The 27,902-nt window shown below is 69.6% G+C and overlaps 1 protein-coding gene across 2 annotated transcripts in view; it reads left to right on the forward strand.

Annotated features, from left to right (window-relative positions):
* The window catches only part of KIRREL1 (kirre like nephrin family adhesion molecule 1), a 62,481-nt gene that overhangs the window by 25,116 nt on the left and 9,463 nt on the right, over window positions 1-27,902 (forward strand). For both annotated transcript variants that reach the window (XM_055333993.1, XM_055333992.1), the window contains exons 2-3: window positions 25,460-25,609; window positions 26,155-26,304. In XM_055333993.1, the coding sequence (XP_055189968.1) occupies window positions 25,460-25,609; window positions 26,155-26,304 (300 nt within the window). The remainder of the gene's footprint in view (window positions 1-25,459; window positions 25,610-26,154; window positions 26,305-27,902) is intronic.

Raw genomic sequence — 27,902 nt, forward strand, 5'->3', positions numbered from 1 at the left:
GTGCCGTGGAGGCCGGGCACCCCGCCACCACCCAGCGGGGCCTGTCACGGCCCGGGACCGTGTAACGGGGCATCCAGGCGAGGGAGGCCCTGGGGACGTGGCCAGAGCGTGTCCCGAGGCAGCCACCGCTGGTTGTAACCCCAGCCTACAGGCTGCAGCCGTGCGCCAGGCACCAGGGCCGTTCCTGCGTTTCCGCGTGAGCCGCGAGTGGCCTTCGTGGGGGCCCTGTGATGTGGGTCCCCGTCACACAACGGAGTCTGAGGCGCAGAGAAGTGAGGCAGCTTGTCCACCGCCTCCCGGCGAGGCCTTGATGGGGCCGCAGGGCCCGAGCGCTGGGCAGCCCTGCTGCCCGTGACCTTGCCCCAAGGCCGTTCTCTGAAATGGGGCTGATGGGCCAGCAGGGCTGGGGTGGGGAGGGGGGAGGCTCCACTGTCGCCCGGTGGGCAGATCACCTCCATGGGCGCGCTGGGCCTGGGCCCTCAGGAAGAGTCCCTGGGAGCTCCTAGGGCAGGGGCCTCTCAGCCCTGGAAGCATCAGCCAGGGACCACTTGAGACACATGAGCAATGTGACCTCCCCTGCACCCCGTGACCTCCCCCTGCACCCCTGTGACCTCCCGATGCACCCCCATGACCTTATTGCACCCCCATGACCTTCTGCTGCACCCTGTGACCTCCCACTGCATACCCGTGACCTCCTTACTGCACCCCCGTGATCTCTGGCTGCACCCTGTGACCTCCCACTGCAACCCCGTGACCTCTGCCTGCCCCCGTGACCTCCCCCTGCACCCCCGATGCTTGGACTTGTAGGAATTGGCTCCATTGTGTTTTATTTCTCTTCCCCTGGTTTCCTGAGCAGCAGGGTTGGAGCACTTTCCGTTCCCTGCCACCTGCGCGTTCCCTTGATGTCACCGCAGTCCCACAAAGGGAAGTGGGTGTTGGTGTCCCCATCGCACGATGGACAGACTGGCCGTGTGGGGGGGCTGTCCTCCCGCCTAGAGCCAGGTGGAGCTGGGGACCCTGTCCAGGTAGCAGCGTGTCTCCCCGCCGCCCCACGTGGCCTGCCTGGACACCCCCCTTCCCCGAGGGTCCCCTCCCTGAGGAGGATGACAGGCCTGCGTCTTCACGGTCATCTGCTGAACCACAGAATGGCGTGTGGCCCCGGGGTGAGCACGGCGTGAGGGTCGGGTTGCCCCACGGGGCCCAGCTGCAGGCGTGTGGGCCGCGCAGCGCCAACGGGACCATCGCGGGGGCCGCGTGGGAGGCTGCAGGGGGGGGGATGGCAGGGAAGCAGCGGCCTTGTGTGCACAGTGCCGTCACCTGATGACGTCATGTGTTTCTGTGACATTTTTAAGTTTCTATTTTTAGCATGTGATGCACGTGGTACAAAACTCCAAATCCGCAGGCCGTGACGGGAGCTGTCTGTTCCGCTGCTGTTGCCCAGAAGCGCTGTGTGGCAGGCGGTACCGCGCTCCGCCTCCCGGGCTTCCGGGAAGGGACACTGAAGCCCTGGAGCTTGGGGGCTCCCTGAGGTCACCCGGATGGAAGCAGGGTGCGGTGGGGCGCGGCCCCCGCTGCGGGCCCTGAGGTGTGGGGGCCGCGATCTCTCGAGGCGTCAGGAGGAGCCCAGCCCTGCGGAGCTGTGCGTGGGATTCCCTGTGGCTTCTCCATGGGTGACACCGGGGCCCTCCCGAGGTCCTGAGCAGGGCCTGGGCTCTGGGGGCCGGGCCAGGCGCTGTCGCTCCCCGAGAAGCCCCGCGCTCCGGAGCTGGGAGCCGCATGCCCCTCGTCCTGGCCACGGCGCGTCTGGGCCTGTGACTCGGGCAAAGCCGTATCCAGCAGAGGGGTGTGTGTCCCGCGTCCTGCGGAGCCGTGTCCCCAACGTCATTGTGCACTCGGGGAAATCGTATGCCCAAGGCCTCTTCCTCCCCGGGCCTGCAGAGACTGAGGGAGGCAGAAAGTGGGTTTGCACTCAGAATGCGGTCCCGCGGGGTCACAGGGCCGGCCCCACGGGATGGGGGCTGTCCAGCCGGCGCCCCTCGCGGGCCCTGCACCCGGAATCGAGTCTCTGGCCCAATGGTCAGACCTCCGCGCCGTCTGCTTGTCCTGGTCCGGGGGAGCGGTCGTCCCATTGTGGGGACACGTCCCGTAAGGCAGCTGCAGGCTGGGGCCGGCGGGCACCTGGCGGGATGCGGGCCCTGTAGGGAGGCCCCCATTGACGGTTGTTGGGGTTTGTGCCCCCGATAAGAGTGTTAATTAGACGTCGTCCTGGATGGGATGCTACGCAGACAGATTCAACTCCAGCCCATCAGCAAGGCCGCCCTGTGCCTCGGTCCCTGCAGGGGAGGGCGAGTGTGGGCGTGGGACGGTGACCCTGACACGGAGGAACAAGCAGGAAGGTCCCCTTCGGTCCGCTCGGCTTCTGGGACGGCAGCTTTGTCCTGCTGCTGCCTCTGCCGCCCACTGCTCTCTGTCCCTTTCTGTGCCACACACGCACACGCATGTGCAAGCACACACATGTATGGATGCACAAGCATGGACATGTGGGGACGCACACATGTACACACATGCACACTTGTGTGCATGGACATGCCCATGCATGCGCACACACCTATGTGCACACTGCCACATGCTCACACATGGACACAGACATGTGCACACGTGTACATGCATGGACACACATGTGCACACATAGATGCATGCACACATGCACCGATGCACAACCACAGGCATGTGCAAACGCACATCTACACTACACATGTATGCACATAAACATGCCCGCATGAGCACACAGACGCCTGCGTGCACACTGTCACATGCGCACACATACACACATGGACGCACACAGGTACACACCTGGATGTGCACACATGTACGTGCACACACTTGTGGGGTCCCATTAGGACGGCCTTGTCTGGTTCTCCACGGGGACCGGGCCCAGGCTGCGAGGTGAGTGCTCCCACCTCCCGCGGCCACCGGTCGCCTGAGCAGGCAGCGCGTGTAGACTTCAGCCTGGGCGGGGCTGCAGCAGGTGCTGGGCGACCACTGGCGTGTCGGGTGGCTGGCCCAGCCCTAGGGACAGTCCGGGGCCTGGCCGCGGCTCCTCATGGGCAGAGTCCCGCTGGAGGGCTCCCGCCTGAGGGCAGAGGGGCTGGCGCGGCCTGACATCTGGGGACACGGGCAGGTGAGGGCAGGGCGGCAGGAAGCTATGAGCTACCTGGCGGTGGGGGGACCCGGGGCCGGGGAGACCTGAGTGGCCTGCTCGCGCCGCCTGGAGGTGTGTAGAGGAGGGTGCAGGCTGGGCGGGTCTGTGGGGGAGCCCCCGAGGGCAGGGCCGATTCCCCAGCACCCCGCGCACTGTGAGGCCAACACTGCAGACACGGAGTACAAGGTTCATCTTCTCTTAAACTTTGGGTGCCTCGGTTTGGGGTCCTCACCTGGGTTCGGTGGGGGGTGCCCAGTTCAGCGGAGGGAGCAGCTGGCGCCACACGGAAGCCCCAGGGACCCGGGTGGACTCTGCATACCGTGTGGCTCCGGGTCTGCAGGAGGCACTTCCGGGACCAGGGGTCAGCAGGTGGGGGGGGGGCCTGGGGACTGGTGAGGCCTGAGCCCCGCCTCTGGGTGGGTGGGGCTGGGGTGCTGCAGGTGGGAGTGAGGGGGCGCGAGGGTGGGGTCTGCACCGTCCCCTCCCACACTGATGCCGGCCTCCCCACTGCCCGCCCTCTCCCCTGCCCTCCCTCTTCCCGGGACCAGGATGGGGACCAGGACGGGGACCAGGACCAAGACAGGGACAGGATGGGGACCAGGACCAGGATGGGGACCAGGACGGGGACCAGGACGGGGACTGGGACGGGGACCAGGACCAGGATGGGGACCAGGACGGGGACCAGGACCAGGATGGGGGCCAGGACAGGGCCCAGGACCAGGATGGGGGCCAGGACAGGGCCCAGGACAGGGACCAGGGACCAGGCACCAGGACCAGGATGGGCACGCTCACGGGGCCACATCTGAGAATCTGCCCCCGGGCCCCACACCAGCCCATGGAGCCAGTTTTCCTCCCGCCATGCAGATGGCTCTGAAGCACGGGGTGGGTGGGGGTGGGGGTGGGGGTGCCCTCGCCTCCCGCGGGGGGTGGGGTGGGGTGCCCTCGCCTCCCGCCGTGGGTGTCCTGGGCCTGCGAGGGAAGCACAGCCCGGCCGAGCACCTGTCTCCGGTTTCCCGGCCGTGTCGCCGGGTGGCCTGGTGTTGCTACCTGAGGCGTGTTGGTCCCACAGGGAGGTCCCAGAAGGCAAGGGGAGTGTCTGCCTGTTCTTTGCAGGGAGCTGCGTCCGTCACCCGTGGGTGTTGTCGTTATGTTTTTTGGTTTGTTTGGATGTGTTTGGTGTTTTGTTTTTTGGCAACCGTGCCACCTCCGGGAGGGCTGCCGATGTGCGCGCACCGCAGGGCTCCAGAGAGGCGGCCGGGGATGCACAGGGGGCTCCCCTGCGCGGAGGAGGGCACTGCGGCTCCCCGGGGTGCCCCCTGCGGACGCTTCCTTGCCGCGGCTCCTGCCTGGGGAGTGCGGTCACCCCCGCGCGGCCGCCCAGCCACTCTTGTGTTTGCTCAATGAACCGCACGGATCCAGGACCTTCGGGGAGCCCAGGGGAAACGCACGCGTGCATATGCCACGGGGCTGAGCCAGGGGCCCCTGATGGAGGGAGGACGCCCCCCGAGGACACAGGCCACACCTGCGGAGTCGGACACACAGGGGTTCAAATCCCGACTCGGTGACGAGCTTCGCGACCCCCTTGAGCCCGTGGTCAGTGGCAGGGGCGCGTCTGCCCTCCAGCGCTGCAGTGAGGTGACGCGTAGTCAGGGCCCCGGAAATGTGGGGCCCTCGCCCCCTCGCCTGGGAGGGCGGGACGGGACTGGCTGTTCACCTGGAGGGCTTCACAGAGGAGGCAGGCGGAGCTTGGTCTCCTAGCACAGGGGGACCGGGAGAGGACGCAGGGTGCAGCCCCGCAAGTGCCATTTCCAGCAGGCGTTTCCTTCCCTGAGGCCTTGTAAGGAAAGGGCCCGGCCTGTGGGGAGAGGGAGGGCTCCCTGTGCAGGGGCGCGGGGGGGGGCACCCTGGCGCCCCCAGAGGCGGGGCAGTAAGCAGGACAGGATGGAGGGGTTGCCGTGTGTTGGGGTGACGGCTTCGGGGGGTGGTGTGGAAGCCACCAAGTGGGTGTGGGGCGGGGGAGACCGCAGGGTGCACGGAGCCTCGGGGTCAGTCCTGCAGCATTTCCTGAGCAGCTGTTATGTGCCAGGCACCTGCACCGAGGAGTGAAGCGGGGGGGGGGGGGGACAGACCAATAAATGGGGGCGGCGTGGGCGGGTGAACGCTCCAGAGAGTTGCTGGGGTCCAGGGGGGCGGCTGCGCAGCGGGTGGAGCCGCTATTGGAATCGTCCGGGAGACGGTCGCGGGGGACAACCCAGGAGGTGCAGAAGGTGCTTTGGGTTTGGCACCGACCGTCAGCTTGAGGTAAAGATGGGGGGTCCCGGCCATGCGAGGGGCCGGGAACGGTGGTCCAGCCCCGAGCAGGGTGACAGCAGGCTGACATCTGGCAGGGGGAGCCCGCTGCGGGGCCGGACGGCCTGGAGGAGGGGGCTGCCCTTCCCCACCCGCCCCTGCCCTCTCACGGACTTGTGGGGCCCTGGGCTTTGGGCAGGCGCGTCATGGGCTGGCGCTAGGGCCGCTGGCCTCACGCTGGATGGCAGCCTGGCCTGGGTGCCCTGCGGGGGAAGGGTTTGTGGGGGGCAGCTCATTGTCTGCTCCACAGCTTCTTTCTGGGGAAGGAGGTGAGAAGAAGGGGGTCCAGGGCCTTCACGGAACCTGCTGCACTGCCTGGTGTGGCCAGGGCCAGGGGGAGGGAACGAGGGGGGAGGGGACGAGGGGGAGGGGGTCAGGGGGCCAGGGGGAGGGGGATGGGTCAGGGGACGAGGGGGTGGGGGCGGGAGGAGGTGGTTTCGGTGATGAGAGCCCAGGAGGACAGCCCGGGACAGCCCGGGCCCGGGGCCTCTCCCAGAGGACAAGCCAGCGAGTGTGTGCTGGAGTCAGGGATGGTCACTATCAGGGTTTCCAGGTGAGCGTGCAGGTGAGGGGCACGTCCATGGGGCGGGGCAGGGGAGGGGTGAGGTGACATCCAGGCCACAGTCGGGGGCGCTGGGGGGGGGGACAAAAGTTCTTGAAGATGGCAGCAGCCTCGCATGGGTGGCACCGCGACCCCGCTGTGACCCGGCCTCCCTGCACTCCTTGCGCACCCCATGGTTTGGGGTGGAAGGCTCTGGGGAGTGCAAGGCCCTCGAGTGCCAGCCCTGCTCCGACGCGCCCCATGCACAGGGTCCATCGCACCCTCGCCTCCCCCGGGGTCGGGGGGCTGTGCCCGGGCTCCTCGCGGCGCGTCCCCGTAAGGGCCTGACACCGTGGAAACAGCCTTGGGGCTCACGCGGGCACCGGTTGGCACCTGGCGACTCGCGGGGTGGAACGCGCGACCCCGGCCACCGTGCTGCCCCGTTCCCTCCCCCGCGCTGCCCCTGCGCCCGGCCCCCACCCCCCGATCTTTCTGCCTGGCTGCTCCCTTTCAGGGGACAGAGGCCTGGGCCAGGAACGCGGACAGTCAGGGCCCCCAACGGGCCGCCGCCTTCCTGAGCGTGGGCACCTCACGGTGGTGACGGTCCAGAGGTCGTGGAGGAGGCTGCAGCCCTGCTGGGCCCCTGCTGGGAGGGGAGGCGCGGGGGGGGGGGGGGGGCGGGGGAACAGGTTAGGAGGGAAGCCGGCAGGTAGGGTGGATGTTGGCACGCGTCACTGACAAGGACAGGACACGGGGCAGCCGGAGAGAGGTGCCTGAGGCCAGGTCTGGGTGGGGGAGCCGACGCACGGGGGTGGGGCGAGGGACGCGGTCCGGGCAGAGGGAAGAGCAGATGCAAAGGTCCTGAGGTTGGAGACTCCCGCTGTATTCGAGGGAAATGCAGGATGAACGTCGTTAAGTGAGCAAGAGAACAGGGGGTGTGGGGGGGTGCACAGTGCTCACGCCCACGGACCGTGAGGGCCGCACCCTCCGCCCTGCAATCCTGACGCCAACCGCCCAACTCGGCATGGCCCCCAGGAACCTGGGGGTCCCCAGGCCAGCCCCACTTGTGAGCACGGCCCCGCAGGGTCTGTGAGCAGCTCGCACACCTGGGCAACGTGCCTCAGTGATAGCTTCACGGGAGGGGATGCGGGTCACCAACCGGGACCCCCTGAGCCCCAGGGTCTAGGGGGCTTTTGTGATGGAGCCACCCGCCCCTGGTGGAGCCCCCAGGCTGTCCTGTCCCCGGGGCCAGCGGGTCGGCCTGGTGACCGCGGCCCCGACCCCAGCCGTCGGCGCCGTGCGGATCCACCCAGAGCTGTGCTCCAAGAGCCCACAGACCCTTGGTCACCTGGGAGGTCCCGAGGGTGTACAGCCTCCGCCCCAGGACCCGTCGGCGGCGACCAGAACCTCGAGGGGGACGCCCGTGGTGCGCTCTGGGCACAGGCGTGGCCGCTCCCTGGGTCAGCAGGGTCGCCTGGCGGCTATGTCACCAGTCGAGGCGGCCATGCCGGGAGGACCGGCTTTAGGGGAGGAGGGCCAGGGGGTCTGTTCCGGAGATGAGGTGGGATGGCCCTTGGACACCCCAGCGCGGCCACGAAACAGGCTGCGTGCGGGTGGGGCCGGCGGGTGAGGGAGACGTCCGAGCTGGCCGGGGGCACAAACGCTGCAGGGAACGGAGCAGGTCCGGGACCCGAAGGGGCGGCCGGCTAGACCCTGCAGAGGAGGCGGGGGAGCCTTGGGCAGCTGTGCCCGGTGCTGCTCACCCACCGAGCCAGGTGGCAGCGAAAGCGAGGAGCTGCATTGAACTTCGCCAGCCGGGGCGCCCTGGGTGACCGGGAGCCGCGGTGTGAGTCCCTGGGGGGGCGGGGGGAGAGCCCCGAGTGCTCTGGGGGGCTTTGCTGTGCGGGGGGGGGGGGCGGGCGGGGGGCCAGGGCCCACAGCACGGGGGTGGTTCCAGAAAGCAGAGAAGAGGGACTCGGGGCAGGTCCTGGACGCACCCTCGCCTGGAGCCTGTCACCGGGAGGAGCGTCAGGTCCACTTCGTGTGGCTCCAGAGGGTGAACTTGGGTCACGGTGAGAAGCTAGAGGGAGGAGGGGAGCAGCGCCCTGAAGCGAGGGCCCGGTGCACCTGCCTGCTGACTCGCTGGGGGCCCCGGGGGCTGATGTGCCTGCGTGCCTGGCACAGCCCTCCTCCGCCCGCGGCTCCTCTGGCTGGCGGCGGGGTCGGGGCCTGGGGTGCCCCGATTCCACTGCGACGACTGGCGCGGGGGCCACCTTCCCACCACGGAGACCCGAGTTGGCTTAAATAAGTGAGGCTTCCAAGGTCCTCGGAGCTCCCTCCGTTCAGGGGCGCCTCCCAGGTGGGCGCAGCCATCATGACACCCAGGCTGAGAGCTGGGAGGCACTGTGTCCTCGACCCTCACGACCCTTGTGGGCAGGTCTCACCCTCACGCCCCCCCACCCACGGCACCGTCCTGCCGGCCCTGTTGGGCCACCCCCCCCCCAAGGCTCCGAGCAGACACTGCAGACACGGAGCCACGTCCCCAGGTCCCCGCTCCCGTGGGCAATGCCTCCCCAGGGCTGCCGGGGGCGTGGCCACGCTGCTCCCACCTGCTGCGGCAGCGCAGGGCCGTGCTCTGGGCCGGTTTGGGTCTCCTGTGGGAGGAGCTGCCCACCACACGCCTCCCCAGCGCCGCTGCCTGCCCTCTGCCTGGGACTTGCCCGCCCTGCCCTCCCTTCCCCTGGCCCGGGCTTCCCTTCTTTTACTTCCGGGCCGTCCCGGGCCGAGGGTGGCCAAGCAGTGGGCATCCTGTGCCAGCCCTCAGGCCCTTGGGCTCCTCGGTGCTGATGACACCCATCCAGTCCCCAAAACCAGAGATGTGCAAAAATAAGGGTGGAAGGGCAGGGCAAGATAAATCAGAACGATGCCTGACACTTGCCTCGGGCTCACCGAGCGCGGGGGATACTAGTGTCACCCCTTATCACAGGTGAGCACGGAGGCTCAGTGGTGGAGCCGGCCCTGGACAGCCGCGCCCCTACAGGGAGACGGGCGAGACGCAAAGACTAGATTGTTCTAGCAGCCCCTGCGCTGAGCCACAAGGGAAGGCCTAGCTGTGCTTCCTGCCCCCGGTGACCTCTGGCTGGCGCGGGGTCCAAACTGGGCTGCGGAGAGGTGCGACAGACACCTTCGGGGGGAGGGGCACGCGCCGCTTCGCTCGCTTATAAAAATAGCGTGAGACGCCCGAGTCAGCACCTCCGCACGGGCGCTCACCCCGCGGCTGCGCACCTGTCACGGCACAGACGCCCGTCCTGCCCGCGGCCGCCCGGGGACTCAGGTGGCAGGTCCTAGGACTGGGCCAGGAGGGTGTGAAGCACTCACTGCCGGGGGTGGGGGGGTGGGAGGTAAGCGGCAGGGGAGGCGGAGAGGGGAGGCCCCGGGTGGGCGTGGCACGGGGCCAGGGGGCAGGGCGGGGCCGGATGGCGGAAGCTTCCTGGAAAAGGGCGCTCGGAAGAGGGCGCTCGGGTGGAGAGGCCAAGCTGCGGTTAGCAAGTGCGGACCGGCTTGAGCAAGACATCTCTGGGGGCGCGGGACAAGAGAGACACGGTTACCGGCGGGGTTACCCGTGGGGCTCTGGGGGCTGGGTCAGGGGTCCCACGCATCACCCACGGGCGTCCGTGCGGCGAGTGGGGGCACGCGGGGGAGCAGCCTTGAGGGCGGCCGGGCCTTCGGGCTTGAGCTTCACCGGGACCATGGAGGGGGTCACGCGGGGTGACCCCAGGACGTTCACGGAGGCCGCTGTGCGGGTGCCCGACTTGAGTGCAGGGCGAAGCCGCGGGGCAGGGGCGGCGGGGCCGGGACACCAGGCGGAGGAGTCGGGGCGCCCGGGCCACTGCCCGCCTGGGTGGGGGCTGGCGCTGGAGTCCCCGCGTGGGCGCGGGCTGGTGAGCACGCCTGGAGGCCCTGCAGGGGGACCCGTGGCGGTTCTCAGGGTTTCAAGCTGAGAGTCGGTGTTGGGAGTGGAGGAATGGGGGGTGCAGGGGGGACCCGTGCATGGAGAGACGTGTCCAGGAACTCCTGGGTCCCGGGTCTCAGCTCAGCACACCCACGGCCTCCCGCAGAGTAGATGGGGCATCCTGCACCCTCCACCGGTGCTCAGGTCCTGCAGGGGTGTTGGAGAAAGGGCTTGGGGGCTTCTAGAAAGACAGCATTCCTGATTACAGCCGGACCCGGGTGCCGGCGGGGTGCTCAGTGCGCAGGGGTGCTTCTGCGTGGATGGCCCTGGGGAGACCGCAGCTGTGCCCCTGGCGCTGCTGGCCACCGGCTCCGGGGCTGGGGGGGGCTCACCTCCCCTCGCAGGGCCTTGGTCCCCGTCTGTGAGGGGCCGTCATGTCGGGTGTCCTCCGGGCGTCCCACTGCAGGCCCTGGGAGCACAGTGGCACCGCGGGTGGCCGTCGGCTGGCCCTGACCCCTGGCCTCGCTTCTCCGGAGTCTCACCTCCGCCTGGTTCCCGACACCGGGAGCACAGGAAGCCCTTGCCCCACAGCCCTGCCGAGTGGGGCCCCTCCTCGGCCTTCAGTGCCCCCCGCTCTTCCGTGGCCGCGTGGGGGTCTGGCCAGGTGGGCGGCCGTGGGGCTGTGAGGTTGGCTCACGCTCACGCCCCGTGCCTTTGCGACCTTCCCGCCGCTGAGCCTGCTCCTGCTGCTCCCTGTGCCCAGAAGCAGGGTGTCCAGTGCCCATCGTCCAGGGCCACAGGCCATCACGGGCAGGGTCACAGCACACACGACCTACTGGCAGCCGTTGTCACACACGACGGCTCACATGGAGCAGCCCCGACTGCACGTGCATCTCGTTCCACGCTCACCACTGAACGCGGCCAACAGCCGCCCACAGCCGCCCACAGCCGCGAGGGCCGCCCCCGAGTCCTGTCGTGCTCAGGGCATCCGGTCACCTCAGCTCTGGCGGCCGCACCCTGACGCCGGCCCCCATGCTGTGGTCGCAAAAGCAGGGTGTCTGGGGTCCACTCGCCCGTGCCCCACACTCCTCACAATGACCTGGGGTCAGGCCACCCCGCGCCCCTCCGGGATTCCCGACTTCTCCCGCCATGAGTGGGTGGACCCCGCGCCAGGGTACAAGGCTACCTCTGGGCCTCCGCCTCCTCCCAGGCTCGGGGTCCTGCTGACCCGGCGTCCTCCGTGTGTTCCCCGCCAGGGCAGCGCTACATCCTTGGAGCTCCTCTCCGCAGCCGAGCCGCAGCTGCTGGTGGGTGCTCCCCCTCGGTCCTCCTCGCTCCTCTGGGCCCGTGCCCGAACCCCAGGCCTCCCCGGCACCCAGCACACAGAGCACCCTGTGCCCGCGGGTCTCTGTGTCACCACGACCATGTGCAGAGGCCCCTGTCCCCCCGAGCTCCTGCTCCCACGTCCACGCTTCCTGGAGGAGCTTCTCCACCCCCGTGATGGGCTCCCGCATCCGCTTGGGGACCCCCCCACCCCGTGTTTGGCAGAGCTCCTCGCTACCCCTCCCTGGGGCCTTCCTGGTCGCCAGTCCCCCCACCCCTTACCAGGCCAGACGGCCTCCCTGTCGGCCGCCCCTTGCATCCCTTGCGCAGTGATCAGTGTGCTGGTGACCCCACATGGAGCTCGCGTGTGCCGGGCCGCCCCCCTGTGCGGATTCCGTGTTCCGTGGGGGGCCCGAGGCGGGTGGGACTCCGGGCTGACGCCTGCTGGGGTAAAGGTGTGAGAGGTGGGGATGGAGGCACCACCTGCCACGACCCGCTCCCCTCTTACGCCCCAGGAGCCACAGACAGCGCGGTGCCATATAATTGCCACGCGTGTGTGGCTTACACCTTCAAGGGGATTGTCACCTTGAATCCCGACAACCCTGTCATCCCACGAGCACCAGGAGCTCCAGCCAGGCCTCACTCCGCCCGCGCACCCCACCCTCCCCGCGGGCTTTGCGCGGACTCGCGTCGCCTCCTGTGTGCCTCCGCGGGGCTGTCCTGCCCGCACCCAGCCTCTGCCCGGGTCCCCGCCTGGTCTTCGCCGCGTCAGAATTAATCATTTCTCCCCACGCACACCGCCGGTGGCTGGCGGGAGCCTTATTTCTCCTGAAAGCAGTTTATCATGGGCGCCCCGAGAGCAGGGCTGTGCCTTGCGAACCCCTCGTGTCTGGAACTGGGTGGAAACACTGGCACACGGCCGGTCCCCCGGACGTGCTGAGAGTGTGGAACAGACTCCAACTGAATCTTGCACTCTCAGACTTGTTCCAGGATTCCACGGGGGCGGGGGCAGGGTGGGTGCCGCGGGGAAGCCTTGGCACAAGTTACCAGGTTTCTGGCCACCCGCTTGCCCGTGGATGTCGGCCGAGGCGTCCTCATCACCATTATGTGACTTGGGGTGACCCCCGGCGTGCTGAGCGCTGAGGGCCGTGCCCTGGCCCAGCTAAGCCCCGCCAGAGGCCACCGGAGCCCCGAGGGCCCTCCGATAACCTGCCCACCCTGGGGGCCTCTCAGGAGGAGGGGGCACCCGCGGGCGTCATCCCCCAGCACCTCATCAGGGGGCCTGGGGGCCGGGCGGGAGGGAAGGGCGCGGCTGGCGTCCTGGCATCCGCACAGGTGTCCCTGCGCCATCCCTACCTGAGTCTGACGCGCCCACGTGGCCCTGGGCTCCGATGCCCCACGTCCTCCCCACTCTTCAAGTCCCCAGGATTCCCGTATGGAGGGTCTGCGGCAGGGAGGCCCGAGCAGGGCTGCGGGGCTGCTGGGGTGGGCCACGGTGGAGGCTCCAGGCCTGGGAGTTGCCTCCGCCCGGGGAGAGGTGGGTGCGAGGGCCGGGGCCCCAGCGCGTCCGTGGGCTCCTGCCTCCCCTGCGCTGTCCCGGTTCCCCCGGGACACGGGCTCCCCAGCCTGCTGACGCTGCCCTCCGGGAGCCCCTGTGTAGGGCCCTCCTGGGCCTGCTGCCGTCGGTCCCTCCCGAGGGCCGGCCTCCTCCGCCCTCCGTCCTTCCCCCTGGTTCCCAGACTGACCAGCGGCCTGGGGGTGCGGGGCTGGGCCGGGGCGCCCAGGGGGTCAGGGCTGCCCCCCCGACCCCGGCGCCCCGGTCACGAGTCGCTGCGTCACGTGCGGCCTTAACGATAACCTGCCACCTGGAGCTGGGGGCAGCTGTGAAATACGACTTCCCAAGTGTTAATGAGGCATCACAGTTGGGTGACACTTTCCATCCTGCAGCGTGGAGGCAGGTGAGGGGGGGACGGGGTGGGGGCAGGGGCAGGCTCCGCTGCAGGACGTCCCCGGGAGCACGGGCTGCTCTCTGCTGCCTCGGTTTCCCTTTCCAAAGCCATGACGGGAGGCTCGGTGTTGGAGCCCCGCCGCTCGGGTAGCCCCTCGTGCCCTGCCCTCCCCCAGGCCGCCCCTTCAGGGGCGCTGGTCCTGCCCCGAGCGGCGCCCTGCCAGGTCTCAGCGTGCCTGGAGCCACAGGCCCGTACGTCCCTGACCTCCGAGAACCGGCACCTGTCGGCCCACCCGCTGCAGCCTCTGCGCCTCCAATGACGACCCCCGCTCTTCAGTACCTGCCAAGGCTTCTCAGGCTCCTAGAACATTCCACCATCCGCGTCACCGAGCCCTTTCCACCTGTCGCTCCCGAGGCTTGGCAGGTCTCTCTGCCTCCTGGCCCATGGGCACGGCCGCCGCTTCCAGGAAGCCCGCCGAGAGTGATGGGGGAGAAGACGTGCAAGTGGAGGCGGGTTTACCCCAAGCTCTCCACGGCCCCACCCTGACCCGCTCCCCCCGCACCGCCCCTGTGCGAGCAGCGCTGCCCCAGGAAAGTACGCGCGACAGTTGGATTTGGTAAAGCTGTGTTCATTTTGGGGAGACGTGGGTTTCTGGTTCCCCGCGGCCGCCCCTGGGCCCCAATGTCCTCCTCTGAGTACGGGGCATGGAAGGGCGGCGGGTGGGTTCCTGGGCGAGGCCGCGACTGCTGTCCCGGTGGGTGCCGCCCCTCAGGCAGGGGTCTGCGCAGGCTCCGCGATGGGCTGTCATCGCCCGGTGCTGGGTGGCTGCGTGGCGGGAGTGGAAGCGCCCCGAGGGCCTGGGCCCAGCCCCGCCTGCCCCTGCGCTGCTCGGTGCTCCCTCGGTGCTCCCTCAGTGCTCGCTCGGTGCTTGCTCGCAGCTCTCGGCCGCCCGCCCTCCGCTCCGTCTCCCTTCCTGGGAAGACAATTCCTTGCGAAGTTTTCCCAACGGGCTGCGCGGCGCCGTTCAGCTGACACCGGAGCTGAGGAGTTATTAAAAATCCTTCATTATTATTCCGTCGCTGCCTCCCCGGCCCCCCCAGGCTTGCGAGGCCCGCGGCCACAGAGAAGTGCCCGAGGCGCCTGGCCAGGCCGAGGCAGCCCCTCCCCCGCCTCTCCCGTGCCCCCTCCTCCCCCCCACCCTCCCACCTCCCCCCCGCAGGAGCTGCAGCTGCCTCGAGGCCACGGTCCTGCGGGGGCGAACGGGGGCGCTGGTGTGGGCGTGGTGGTCCTCGGGGTCTGTGTCCAGGCCCAGCTGGGGCGCAGTCTTGGTCCCAGAGACCTGGGAGGGCTGCCCTCTGGGACCCGGTGCTCGTGGCCTGGAGGAGGAGGGACGGCGACGCCACAGCCCTCGGCCCGAGTGGGCTCCAACCCGCCCCTCTGCCCGTGGCCCGTGAGGCAGCAGCAGGACATAGGGCTCAGCTCCTGGCCCGCCTCGGCCCTGCGCCCCAGAGCAGGAGGGAGGCGCAGGGTCCCCGCGGCTCAGCACCCCAGGGCGCCCTCCCCACTGCAGGGCCTGCGCGGGCACCGCACGAAGGCCTCCCTCCCGCGTCGGGCTGGGCACCCGTGTGTGTGGCTCCGCGCTGGCGCCCACCCGCTCGCCGCCGGCTCCCCGCCCGCTCGGGTGCCTCCTGGGTCGGCCTCGCTCGTCCTGGGGCCTCAGCGTCCGGCCTTTCGTCCTGAGCCCCGGCCGTGTCCAGCCGTGTTCAGCCCTTTGCTTGGGGCAGAGAGCTCTGGGTGGGGGCCCCGGGGGCTCACCTTCGGCCCAGAGCGTGACCCCGGGGTCCCGGGATCGAGTCCTGGTTGGGCTCTCCGCATGGAGCCTGCTTCTCTCTCTGTGTTTCTGCTTCTCTCTCTGGGTCTCTCATGAATAAATAAATAAAATCTTTATTAAAAAAGCGAGTGAGCTCTGGGCAGCGTCCTCGAGGCGCGTAAGCACCCGCACCTAGCCCGAGAACTCAGGGGCCCACGTTCCCACCAGGACCGGGGCTCTGCGTCCCCGGATGCACGGTCACCACTCAGCAGGGGGACAGAGTGAGGTCAGCGAAGCTGCGCTAGGGACAGCGGCCCCCAGGATTGAGGCGGGCGGCAGCCAGAGCCGGGCCTGGGGCCACGGGCACTCGGTGCGGGCACTGGGGCGGGGGTCAGGTTGGCTTTCCGGGCTCGCGCGTCCATACCCGCCTGCTGAGTGGCAGGCACGAGGGAACCTGAGCTGCTGGCCGCCTCGGGTGGGTTCTAGCCGGACGGGGTGGCCTGGCTGCCAGGACGAGGTTCCGGTTGGAATCAGTGCTGCTGTAGGGGGGCGGGGTGAGGCTCCCCCCCACACCTCCCACACCCCCGTGCCTTACCCCTACTCCTCTGCCACCTGGCGCCCCCAGGACTTTACTGGACTCCGTGTAATGACCGTGGCGTCGCCCTCCACAGGCCCCACACCCCGCCCAGCCCAGTTCTGGAACCTCCCCCCTTGCCCTCCTGTGTCCCCCTGACCGGGCCACTACAGGGCAGCCGAAGCCCCCGCACCCACCCTTGCACCCCTGCCCACCCGCCCACCTCTGTCCTGTCTCCTGCGTGGGGCACCCTCCTACCTCCTTGGAGGCGTCAGGGCTGCGAGCAACAGACCCGGGTCGCGCCCTCCTGCCCTCCATGGGGCCTGCCCTGCTCCTGTCCCGCTGGCCGCCCTCTGGGAAACTTCCACCCCGTCCCGCCCTCCCGCCTGGACTGGAGCGCATTCCCTGCAGTGTGGACACCTGCCGCGTCCGGCCGCCCAGCCCGGAGCCGCGGTGTTGGTAGGGAAAGTCATTCCCAGGGGGATGAGGTGTCTGGGACTGCGTGAGTGGGGGCACAGCTGGTGGCCTGTGTCCCTTGGTTGTTTGGCTCCTGAGCGAAACAGTGAGCGCCCCCCAGCAGGTCATCCTTCCTGCCATTGCTCTGGGTGGGGAGCTCAGGGCGCCTGGGGAGGTTGGGGCGCCCAGCAAGAGGCAGGGAGGTCGGGGTGCCTGGTGAGGTGCGGAGAGGTCAGGGTGCCCAGGGAGGTCGGGGTGCCCCGTGAGGTCCCAGGAGGTTGAGGAGGTCGGGGTGGCTCGGGAAGGAAGGTCTAGGATGATATGAGCCAAGGCCAGCGTGCCCGGTGCCACTTTCCATCTCGGAGAACCCGTGCTGAGGCCCATCCCCGACCCCACCCCTGTCCGGGGCCTCGCCCTGGCGCTTGGAGCCCCCCTGCCCCAGCTCCCCGAGCTCCTCCTCCCACCGCCCCGTCCACTCCGGGGGGGCAGGCCGAGCCTCAAGGGCTCTGATATCCGGGGCAGATGCCGGCCCTGTCCCGTCGGGGTGGGGTGGTGGGGGTCACCCAGGGGGACATCGCGGGGCTGAATCCGCCGTGAGAGGCGTCCCGGGCGGTCAGATCCCCGTGGGGCGGGGCTGCCGGGTGGGGACTCGTGAGGTTACTGCGGAGACTGCGGGGGTGGAGGGAGGAAGGACAGACAGAGGCCGCTGGCGGCCGAGGAGGAGGGGCCGGAAGGGAGAGGCCCCGGGCCTGCACCTGCGTCCTACCCGCGCGGCCCGAGGACACTAGCGGGCAGGACATGTGGGAAGCCGGGGAGGGGGGGGGCGGGCGGCGCAGCCCAGGTGGTGGCCTGGGAGGCCTGCCTGGAGGAGGCGGTTCGGAGGAGGCGAGGGGACGGCGGGTGAGCGGCCGAGGCCCACCCGCGGGAGCCCCTGCGGGGCCGCGCGGCCACCCGAGGTCCCCGCGCCGGTCACGACGGAGCCTGCGCGCCGCCGGCCCCTCGGCCCCGGGTCGGGCCCCTCGCCCCGGCAGGACGCTCCGACTTAGGCGGAGCCGCGGGTTGCGCAGGACTGACCGGCGTCGCGCCCCGGGGCCTCCACGCGGCGCTGCGGGGAGCCTTTTGGATGGAGGGTAAGTGGAAGCGGCGGGACGCCCTGCGCCGTGGCGCCTCCGTCAGCCCTCGTGCGGGGGGGAGCAGGGACCCGGGCTCCGAGGCGAGGCGCGGCGCGCACGCAGGGACACACGTGCCCCCCCACCCCCACCCCCGCGCACCAACACGCGGGCGCGCATACATGCACGGGCTCGCGCACAGGGACATGCATGCACACTCGCGCGCGCACACCACACATGCACACGCATGCACGGACGCGCCCGCACCGGACGCGCGCACCGAACACCCACCGCCCCCCGGCTGAGCAGGCTGAGCAGGCTGAGCAGATGGGCGACGCGCCGCAGCCCCGAACCTCGGAGCAGCCCGGTTTCCACTTCCGTCTCCTCCAAGTCAGGACGTGCCCTGTCTGCGTGCAGCCTCTCTCAAGGGCGTAGAAGCTTCTGGAAGGTAGAGGAACGCCCAGACGGGGAAAGCGTCTCATTTTTCAAGACACACGACCCGAGTTCCAAGTTCCCCGTGCGCCTCGGTTCCCGGCCCTGCAGCTGCTCGCAGGTGTCTCGGCCCGTGTCGGTGGCGTCTGGGCTCCCGCCGCTCCTTTGGGGCCGTGTCCCCCACCCCCTGCCTCGTCGTCAGGGCTCCGTGGACCACCAGCCAGCAGGTGTGTGTCTGTGGAGTATGTCCTGTGCGCCGCAGGGCCGCCAGCACACAGCCCCGGGCTCAGCACGACGTGTGGGCAGCGCCGTGTTTCCCCTGATGGAGGGCACATCCCCAACCCGTCGGCCGTCGGCAGCGCTGCCCGGGTGCTGGCTGGCCACCCAGGCGGTGCAGAGTGGCGGGTTGCCGATGGCGCAACGGGGGACATCGGGATCCACCTGCGGTGACGGCCGAGTCACTGTCCACTCTGTCATTCGGAGGCTCAAACGCTGCGCGTCTATGGGGCACCTGCTGTGCACCCAGCACGTCGTGCGCCTCACTTTGGAAGAGGCCGCCTGGCGTCCCAGTCTGCAGCCTCGTCTTGCGGCCAAGGTGCCACCGTGAGACACAGCACATGCGACACACGAAGCCACGGTCTAAGTCTATGGGATAAGACACTCGGCCTGTCGCTGACCCACGGAGGTTCGCCATAGGTCGCCAGGACAGAAGTTTTCCAACATGTGTGACTTCCATCCTGGACCACTGTGTGTGGCCTGTCCTTTCTCTGTCCCTGCACCCTGCACAGAATTTCTGCCTCTCGGCCTTGGTCCCGCAAACTGTTTCCAGCCACCCTGATCGAACAGTTACGGATCGATTATCTGATAGGCCTGCGTCTATGCAAGAGGGGAACATGGGAGGCACGTGGGGAGAATCGGAAAGCACCAGGCCCCCGGGAGGTGGCTGGCAGGCAATCATCCGGCCTCATCCGAGCCCCTGCAGACGTGGGGAGCGCTCGCCGTGTGCTGTTGGAATGTTCTTGCACAACAGGGAAGCCTGCTCCCTGGGGAGCTGCAGTCACTGCTGTCGCCCAGCCTGGGGGCTCCTGGCCAGCCCTTCCCGCAGACGCTGCTGGGGAGCGGGGCACCCCGTCCGCACCGTGTGCTGTCCTGGGGGCCTGCCTGGCCTGGCTCTCGGCGTTGGGGGATCTGCCGGGTCATCTGTGCTGAGGCCGCCCCGGCCCCAAGGGAGACAAAGTTCCGTACCCGGATCTGCTGGGCTTTCTCCTTTTTTTTTAATTTTGAGAGGAGGTGGTGTGAAGGGTGAGGGATACAGTAAAGGTCGTTCAATCTGGGAGGGGTCAGGTGTCCCGAAGAGCCCCTGCTTGGTGAGAGAGAGGCTCACGGCTCCAGGGTGGGGGAAAACCCTCCTTCTGCCCACCCGCCCACCCGCTGCAGAGGGTCTGGGGAGCAGCCTGCCTCGCTCCCTGGGCCTCGAGCCTTGTTGGGGGGTCGGGGGTCTTCTCTGTGGGGGAGCCCGGGCCTGGCCCCCAGCTGCCCCTGGAGTCACCTCATTGTCTCCTCCCCGCCCCCCCCCCCCCCACCGCCTTGGCTAATCCGCTCAGAAATCCCTTCCCTTTCTCAAGGATTTCACTCCTTCCCGTTGACCTAGATGCTCAGGGCCTTGCGAGGCGGCCGCCCAGCCCCGGGCCTCGGCCCTGCTGCTCGCTGTCCTCTCCCAGATGCCCCGTTGCTGGCCCCACTCCCTCCTCACCCCTGCTCCGTCCACCTTCCTGGCCTTCTGGTCCACACCTCGCCTCCCGCGCTCTCCCTCCCGTCGTGGGGTGCTGAGGTGGGAGGCCCCCAGACGAGGCCTCTGGCTGGGAGGTCGGCTCGGGGGCCACCGGATACCTGCCTCCCCTGCCGACCCTCAGTTTCTTGGAGTAAAGCTGTTGGATGGTGACCAAGGCCCTGTCCCCTCTGACCTTTGGACTCCCTTTCTCATTTCCTTTTCTTCTTTCCGTTTTCTGTCTGGTTCCCTCCTGTTGCTCACCGCAGCGGCCCCTGGGCTCCTTCACCCCCTGCCTGCCCCTACTCCCTCTGCTGGCTGTGGCCCTCTTCTCACCCCAGCCTCTGCCGGCGCCCCCGTGTCTGCACCCACTCTGCCGGCTGGGGGCTGCTGGGGGACAGCAGGTGCAGGGCCAGGGGGTGCGGGGAGGCAGGGGTCCCCGTTCTGTGCCGCCTTCTGTCCGTCTCCTCGGCCTCTGGCTGTGCGACTGGACTGCCCTCCACCGTCCTCCCTGCCCCTTCCCGTCAGCGAAGTCCTTGCCGGCCACCTGCCTCCGCTCCTGCACCGCCCTCCCCTTGCCCACTGAAGCCAGATTGAAATTCAGGTTTTCAGCAGAACCGTCACCTCGTGCGGGCCCCCTCCCTGCTCCCGCTGTCATACCTGCTGCGGCCAGCCCCACTTGGGCTCTCATGCCCTTGTCCTTCCCACCAAACATTCTCCGGGTCCCCTGCCAGGGGCACATTTGCATAGAGCTGTCAGCTCGGGTCTGACCCAGGTGTCGCTGGGCTGGCAGGACAGAGGGGGCCGCAGGGCCACAGGCACGCGCGGGGGAGGGGGCGTGCGTCCAGCTGCCCCTGCCAGTCTCTCAGAGCTCGGGAGCTCGAAGTCCTCACGAGGGGCCCGGGCTGGCAGGTCCCCCAAGGACCGGGGCGGCCGGCCCTCTGCCCTCCACTTGCCCACCGTGAGTCCAGCAGAGGGGATGCCAGGAGAGTGGACGGGGAACGCCCTGCAGGGGAAGCCGAGGCCATCCTTCCTTCCCTGTGCGGGGTCACCATCTGAGTCTTGAACCAAACCCACGGGCCCCCCCAACCTGGCCAGGAGGAAGCGCCAGGCTGGCCACAGGTGCACCAGCTCTTCCCGGCGGTCCAAGAGGGACAGGCACGGGGCCGAGTCCTTGGACGGTCAGCAAGGTCTGGCGGAGGCCCCGGGGGAGCAGGTGATGCCACAGGATCTGAGAGCAGCAGAGCCAGAGGGCCCTGGGGGCCGGCGGCTCGCCGTCCTGGCTTGAGGAGGCTGAGGCCCGGAGAAGCGAAGTCCCAGAGCTGGAGGGGCCAGGGCCGCCCACGGCTGCCGTGTGCCCTCCTGGCGCTGGTCCCGGGCCAGGCCCAGCCTTTCTCAGGTTCCTGTTCCTGCTTCTCTGGGGCTGGCCCGATGGTGCAGACCAGGGAACTGCTCTGCGGTCTCTGGGAGGACCAGCCAGCCCTGCGGCCAGCCCCGCAGCCTGTTCAGACGCGGGAAACCAGGCCAGAGTGTGGCCACTTGTAAAATCCCATCTGGTCCCTGGAAAGACTCCCCCTGGGCTGTGCCTTCCCCAGCTTGCATCTGCGTCGGCCGCTTGGCCAGCCTGCTCCGGGGGAGGAAGGGAGGGAGGGAGGGCAGACCGGTTCGGGCGGGGGAGCGGGGGCCGAGTCTGGGCGCCCAGGGCCACTTGCTCGCCTCATGCCGCGAGATAGATCCCGCGCAGCAGGGCTGGGGCGGCGGTGGGAGGCTTGTCTGGGGCCACATCTGATCTCGCGTCACCTGACGTCTGCTCAGCCGCGCCAGAGGGCACCTGCGCCAGCCTCCTGACCCCGGCTCTTGGCCTGGCAGAGCCTTGGGGGCCACGGCACGTAGTCTGATTCTGGCCTGGACTCGGGCCGCGCCAGGTCAGCAGAGCCGCGCCCCCCCCCGCCCCCCGCGCCGCCCACAGCCCCTCTGGCCCTGCCTCCGCCCTCCCCGCCTTCTCTGCTCCTCTGCCCAAAGTGCGAATCCCCCTCCGTCCTCCGCCGTCCCCCCTCAGCCGGGCCCAGCCGGAGATCGCAGTCCTTTGCTCCGGGAGATAAGCAAGGCCGACGGCGGGGCCCTCCCTGGCTGCTGTGTCCTAGAGCAGGAGGGGCGGGGGGGGGGGGCTGGGAGGACGGCGGCACGACATGTGAGGGCGGGGAGGGGGGCAGTGTGGCGGGAGGAGGGGTGGAGTGTGGAGATTTAGTTCCATCTGAGAGCTGTCGGGGCGAATCACAGGCTTCCCTTTGAGCCAGCAGCAAGCTGGAGTGCGGAGTGTGGGTTACTGCGCGGCTGATAAATCCGGGGAGACAGGGCCCGGCCCCCGCCAGCCCCTCCCGCAGCCTCGTGTGCCTGGCCCCATCCCCCTGCTCCCCGGCTGGCCTGGCAGGCAGCGCTCTGGGGACAGGACGCCGGGCCACGGGCGTGCGGGGGGCGGTGTGCCCTGGGGGGTGCCCAGGAACGCGTGGACTGCCGTGTTACAGCCGTGTGTGTCCACATGGAGCCCGTGGCGTGTGTCGCAGCATCTGCAGGCATCTCCGCGGCCTGCAGGACGGAGCGAGAGGTCCCTTCTGGTTCCGAATCAGACGTGGGCTTCGACCCCTGTGCTCCCTGGGCCCAATGGAAGGGGAGATGACGCGGGGCGTGGGGCACCCTGGCCCAAGTCCGGAGAGCCGAGCTGGAGTCCGAGGCGTAAAGTGGGGACCAGCCCCGTACACTGGGTGTCCCCGGGTGTGGCATGGGGCCGAGCGCCCCGAGTGCGTGCTCATCGCTGCCACTCGGTAGTGTCCGTACCTTATATCCCTGGAGCCTCGTTTCCCGTTTGTATAAAGTGGATGGAACAGCCGCCGGCGCAGCGATCGTGATGGTAGACATGTGTGTGACACGTCCGCCCCGTGCCTGGCGCGTAGCTGGATCTTATGATTGCGAGTCACCGTCCCTAGGGGCCGCTGCCCGGAGTGAAGGGGCGACAGAGGTAAATCGAAGCGTACCTGTCCTCCAGGGGCTCCAGGGGTGGGGGACACAGAGGTGCACACGAGGACATGAGTCCCAGGCGGGCTCGAGAAGGGCCGCGACCCGAGCCAAGCAGTGCAGGGAGTAGTGGGGCGGGAGCTAGGGGGCAGGTGCTGGGGACGGGGCTTCCGCGGCGTGACCTGGCCCGGCTCCCATGGGAGGCACAGAGCGCCCCGGCCCCCCGCACTCCTTCTTTCTCCCCGGGCCGCTCCCTACCACCCTCCAGCTTCTCCTCGGGTCTCCTTCATGTCCCTCGCCCTCCCGGCCTCTGCGCGGGCTCAGCCTGTGTCGCCGGTCCGGGGTGGGGCCCCCCGGAGACCCTCCTGGAGCGGGAGCCATGCCTGGGCCCCAGGTGAGAGGCGCACACCCTGGGGGCTCTGAGGCCTCGGGGCCGTGGCTGTGTCCTCGCCAGGCCAGCTGGGCCACCGGCACCGGCTCCTTGCACCTCTGTGACCTGGAGGGTGTCCCCAGGACCTCCTCCTTCATCTGCCCTCGCGGCGGTGCCCCAGCTGGTGACCCTCACGGCTCACCTTCTAGGCTCTTCCTCAGCCATCCCATCGTGGCGTGGGGTCCCCGGGTCCGGGCTCCCCTCCTTATCCCAGCTCTGCCCTGTGCTGCCTCCCCTGGGGAGCCTCTCGGGACTGACTGTGTGCCCTGCCCCAATCCCAGGGAGACCCCCGACCCAATGGCCTCAACCAGGAGCAGGTTTTACGCGCAGGCCCCGGCGTCCGTGCTGGGGCTCCCAGGCCGCCCTGCACCCGCAGGGCACTAACCGCCGCCGTGAGCGTGAGCGGGCACACACGGCCCGCCCTGCCCTGCAAGCTCCCCCCCGCCTCTGCCCGCCAGGGCCTCCCCTCCTTCCCGCCGCAGGGGCGGCTGCTGCTTGCTCCCCGCGGACAGAGCCGCTTCCTGGTGCTTTCTGGGGACTCCCCCTGGAGATGGGGGTCCGGGCCCCGCAGGGAAGCCGGGCATGAGGCCCAGCCCTGGCCCTGGACGGGCTCAGCCGGGGAAGGAGAACCGCGGATGTGGGGCGCAGCTCCAGGCGCAGTAGAGGGGCACAGGGCTTGAGGGAATCGAGTAACAAGGGGGGAGATGTGGGGAGTGATCACGAGGCTGCGCTCCGGCCGCCCCCCCCCCGCCATCTCGGCACCTGCCCAACCTCCGAGGCCCAGCCGTGGGCGCCCGGTGGGCGCGGGTCTGCGGAGATGCCCGTGGACGCCGCCCCCGCGGTGGAGACGCTGCCCCGCCTGGCCGTTGGTGCAGCAGGCAAGCTGGACGTCAGATGTCCAGGGAGACTCGGGGCGGAGACGGCCGGCCCTGACCTTGGCACGCGGAGCCCCCCCGCCCTGCAGCTGCGGTCTCCCCGAGACGGAGACGTGGGTGCAGCCTGTTCCCGTTTGGGATGGAAGTGCAGACCGAGGGCACCCGCTGTGCATGGCCTAGGACCTCGGGACCCTCAATCCAGGAGGGCTTCCGGGAAGAAGGGGACGTGGGACCGGTTTGGAAAGAAGGCGAGACACGGCGCTGGAGGAGGAGGCAGCAGGGAGGGGGACGCGGCCTGGGGCCCTAGTGGGGGGCTCGGCGGGAGGTCTGCGGCGTGGAGAGGCCCCCGGAGGGTTGGGTGCGGGGACTCGCGAGCGCGCAGGGAAGAGGCGGGAGTAGCCCCCTGAGCTCTCAGCAGTGATGGGCAGTGACAGGCGGATGAGCTGGGGACCCTGGCCCCCCCTCCCGCGGCGCCTGGGGGAGCCGCCAGCAGCCCGGCCACGCTCCACTCGGGCTCCTCAATTAAAGGCAATTACTGTGCAGCTCTCGGCTCCGCTCCCGCCGCGGCCGTGGGGCTCCGCTGAGGGGAGCAGAACAGTCATACGCGCTGGGCTCCCACGGGGCGGGGCGGGGTGGGGGCACGCGGACACCCCCCCTGCCACAGAGTCGGGGCAGGCGCAGAGAAGCGGGCTCGGGGTTCGCCCTGGACACTGCGCAGACACCCTCAGGTGGGCCCTTGGGGGGGTTCTCGGGGTGGGTCCCCAGGATGCATCCTGGGGTGGGCCCTCGGGGTGTGCCCTTGGAGTGCATCCTCAGAGGGGTCCTTGGGATGTGTTCTTGGGGTATGTCCTCGGGGTGTCTTTGGGGGGCATCCTTGGGTGGGTCCTCGGGGTGCATCATCAGGTGGGTCTTCACGGTGCATCCTTGGGGCACGTCCTCGGGGTGGGTCCTCAAGGTGCATCCTTGGGGTGCACCCTTGGGGTGGGTTCTCGGGGTGCATCCTCTGCTAGCCCACGGAGCCGCTCGCATGTGTGCCTGGCAGCGGCTCACTCAATACACCCGGTGGGGGCAGGGTACAGAGCCCAGCTGTGCCCCGGGATGGCCAGCGGTGCTGTACCAGGACACAGCTGGCACCTGCAAAGGGGTGGGGGTGGAGGCGGGAGCGGGGGCGGGGGGGTGAGACGACCCAGGCCCGGATGGGAGGACCGAGGCTCAGGCTCATGTCCGCACTCTGACCCTGTCCCCGCTGTGCTGGCCTCAGCGTCCCCCCATCGCCCTTGCCCTGACCCCAGTGTGTTCCCCCACCCCCGCCCTGGCCTCGGCATCCCCCTGTCCCCCTCATCCTGTCCCCCTCATCCTGTCCCCCTCGCCCTGGCCGCAGCATCCCCCGACCTGTCCCCCTTGCCCGGGCCCCGGCATCCCCCCATCCCCCTCGCCTTGGCCCGGTGTCCTGTCTGTACCTCACACGGCGGGACTCGCCTGGGCCCGACCCTTACATAACAGGGCACCGCAGTCTGTGATGGCCGAGTGCCTCCGCTCCCATGACGTTCCCAGGGGCCAGCAGGGAGGGGGCTCTGGGGTGGGGAGCAGGACCTAAGGGTGGGGCCGGGCGGGTGGCCCGCGGTGCAGCCCCCTCCCCCCGTGTGTCCTTACCCGGTGCCCCTTTGGCCTTGCCAGGGACCCAGACCCGCTTCAGCCAGGAGCCGGCCGACCAGACGGTGGTGGCGGGCCGGCGGGCCGTGCTCCCCTGCGTGCTGCTCAACTACTCGGGCATCGTGCAATGGACCAAGGACGGGCTGGCGCTGGGCATGGGCCAGGGCCTCAAAGGTGAGTGGGCTCCTGCCGGCCCAGCGTCCACGCGCTCCTCCCTGTGCTCCCGCTGTGTGCCCGCCAGCCTCCACCCTGCCCCCCACCCCAAGCGCTGCCCTTGCTCCTGGCTGCCGCCGGGCGCAGAGAAAGCAGCGGGAAGCCTGAGACCCGGAGGGAAACCCAGAGACCTATAGGTAGAAGAGCTTCAGACAGACGGACACCAGGGAGGCGCTCCAGGCAGACGGAGGGGAGGCTGTGGTCCCGGGGGTGGGGAGCACAGCCACCGTCCCCCAGAGGAGCCTGCTGCCCTCGGGCACCCTCCGGGCAGTGTCCTTGCCCTGCGTCCTGTGGGCAGGGGTGCGTAGGACGGGGGGTGCGCGGGACAGCGCCTCTCCTCTCCGGGCCTCAGCTCACCCCGGTGTCTGAGGAACCCGTGAGCGTTGAGCCCGCGCCCCACCGGGACCTCCTCCTCCTCCTCCTCGTCCAGGGCTGCGGGGTTGCGGGCCGGGACGGGAAGTGGGGACAGGAAGTGAGGGGCTCACCTCCCCGCCGTGTCTCCGCAGCGTGGCCGCGGTACCGGGTCGTGGGCTCCGCAGACGCCGGCCAGTACAACCTGGAGATCACGGACGCCGAGCTGTCCGATGACGCGTCCTACGAGTGCCAGGCCACGGAGGCCGCCCTGCGCTCGCGGCGGGCCAAGCTCACCGTGCTGAGTAAGGCCCCAGCCCCCGCCGGCCCTGCCCCTGCCCCGGCCTCCTCCTGGCCTCGCGCTGCCCTGGGAGCCCCCAGCCGTCCCTAAACGCCCCCAGCGCCACGTCCAGTAGGAGGGAGCGGGGCGGGCGCCTGGGCCCCGGGCGGGTGCGTGAGGCGGCCTTGGCCAGCTGGGCTGGGCTCCACCCGCGGAACACGGGGCTCCCCAGGGCCCGGCCTTGCTGCCCTGGGGCTGCTCCAGGCCCCCCCAGTCCAGCCCAGCAACTGACCCGGGGCTGTTTGCCCCCCTCACCGGGTCCCCAGACCCCTGACCCCCTCCCTGGCCCTAAGATTCCCCTGGGGGTGATCCGGGGGCTGAGAGCTGGGGTCCTACTGCCTGAACAGATGTCCCTCCTGGGGGGACCCCGGCCGGCGGCATAGTGGGGGGCGGCCCCTACACGCCCCCTGGCCCCCGCCTCTGCAGGGCTTGTTTCTGCCCACGACGCCCCCTTTGTCCTCCGGCTGCCCCGTTCCTTTCTGTCCTGCTCCCTCTCTTCCCTCCCGTCGCCTGGAATCTGTGACCCGGGATGAGCCCCTGGAAGGGTGGGAGGGGGACAGGCTGATGGGTGGGCGGGGGCGGGGAGAGGGCCACAGGACGTGGTCCTGTGTCGGGGTCCGGAGAGCTGGGCCCTGCAGAGGTCACGACCCTGGGGTGTCCCCAGGTGGCCTGGTGACCCCACGCGGGGCCCGCGGTGTAGCCACAGAGGCTGGACGGAGCCCACGGGCAGCCCTCGGGCACCTCGCTGAGACCCCGCGGGCACCGGCCCTGCGCGTCACATCCGTGCTCCCCGTTTGACCTCACAGCACCGCCCCTGGGGGAGGGTTCCTGTTACTTTTTAAAATTTTACAAACAGGACAATGGAGGCCGCGGAGGCGTGTGCGTGTTGACATGCACAATTGTCACAAATCATAAAAATGTGTTTGCGAACGGGCATCCCCGTGCACGCGTGCCTCTAGCTGGCGGCAGGGCAGGCGCTTCAGTGTCCCCGTTTTCTTTTGCACGGACTCGGAGAGGCAGATGGCTCACGACCGGGCCGGGTGGACCCCGCGTCGGGTCTGTGTCCACTCCGGCCTCCCCACGCCGTCTCCGCGCGTGCACGCGCTGGCCTGGGACCAGGTGCTCCCGGGAGGAGGAGCCCGGGCCTCGGTGCACAGTCGGGCTCGTGAGAGCCGCACAGGCAGCACGGGCACGTGGGACACGGTAGGGCCAGCACCCCCTGCCACCTCCCCAGAGCCCCCAGGCTGGGCACGGCTGTGCCCGGACCCCAGGGCCTCCCCAGGTCCCCTGACAGGTGCGGAGATGGGCCAGGCTTGAGGCCAGGGCAGCCTGCGTGGAGAGCCGCCCCTGCAGGCCCGAGTGCAGCGCGGTGCAGGTGGGCGCAGGTGGGCCCCTTCCAGGGCTCCTACCTGGGAGCCCCGCCCCGCCAGCCTGCAGGGGCCTCCCGGCTCCCGAAGCGTGTCCCACGGAGCCCCTCCCGGCCCGGCCAACACTGGGCGCACCCGGAGATTACCCCTGAAGCCCTGCCTGTGTGTGTTCCGCCCCTCGCTCGTTGGTTGGGTG

This window comes from Nyctereutes procyonoides, unplaced genomic scaffold (genome assembly GCF_905146905.1).
Source record: "Nyctereutes procyonoides isolate TBG_1078 unplaced genomic scaffold, NYPRO_anot_genome, whole genome shotgun sequence".
Classification (NCBI taxonomy): Eukaryota; Metazoa; Chordata; class Mammalia; order Carnivora; family Canidae; genus Nyctereutes; species Nyctereutes procyonoides.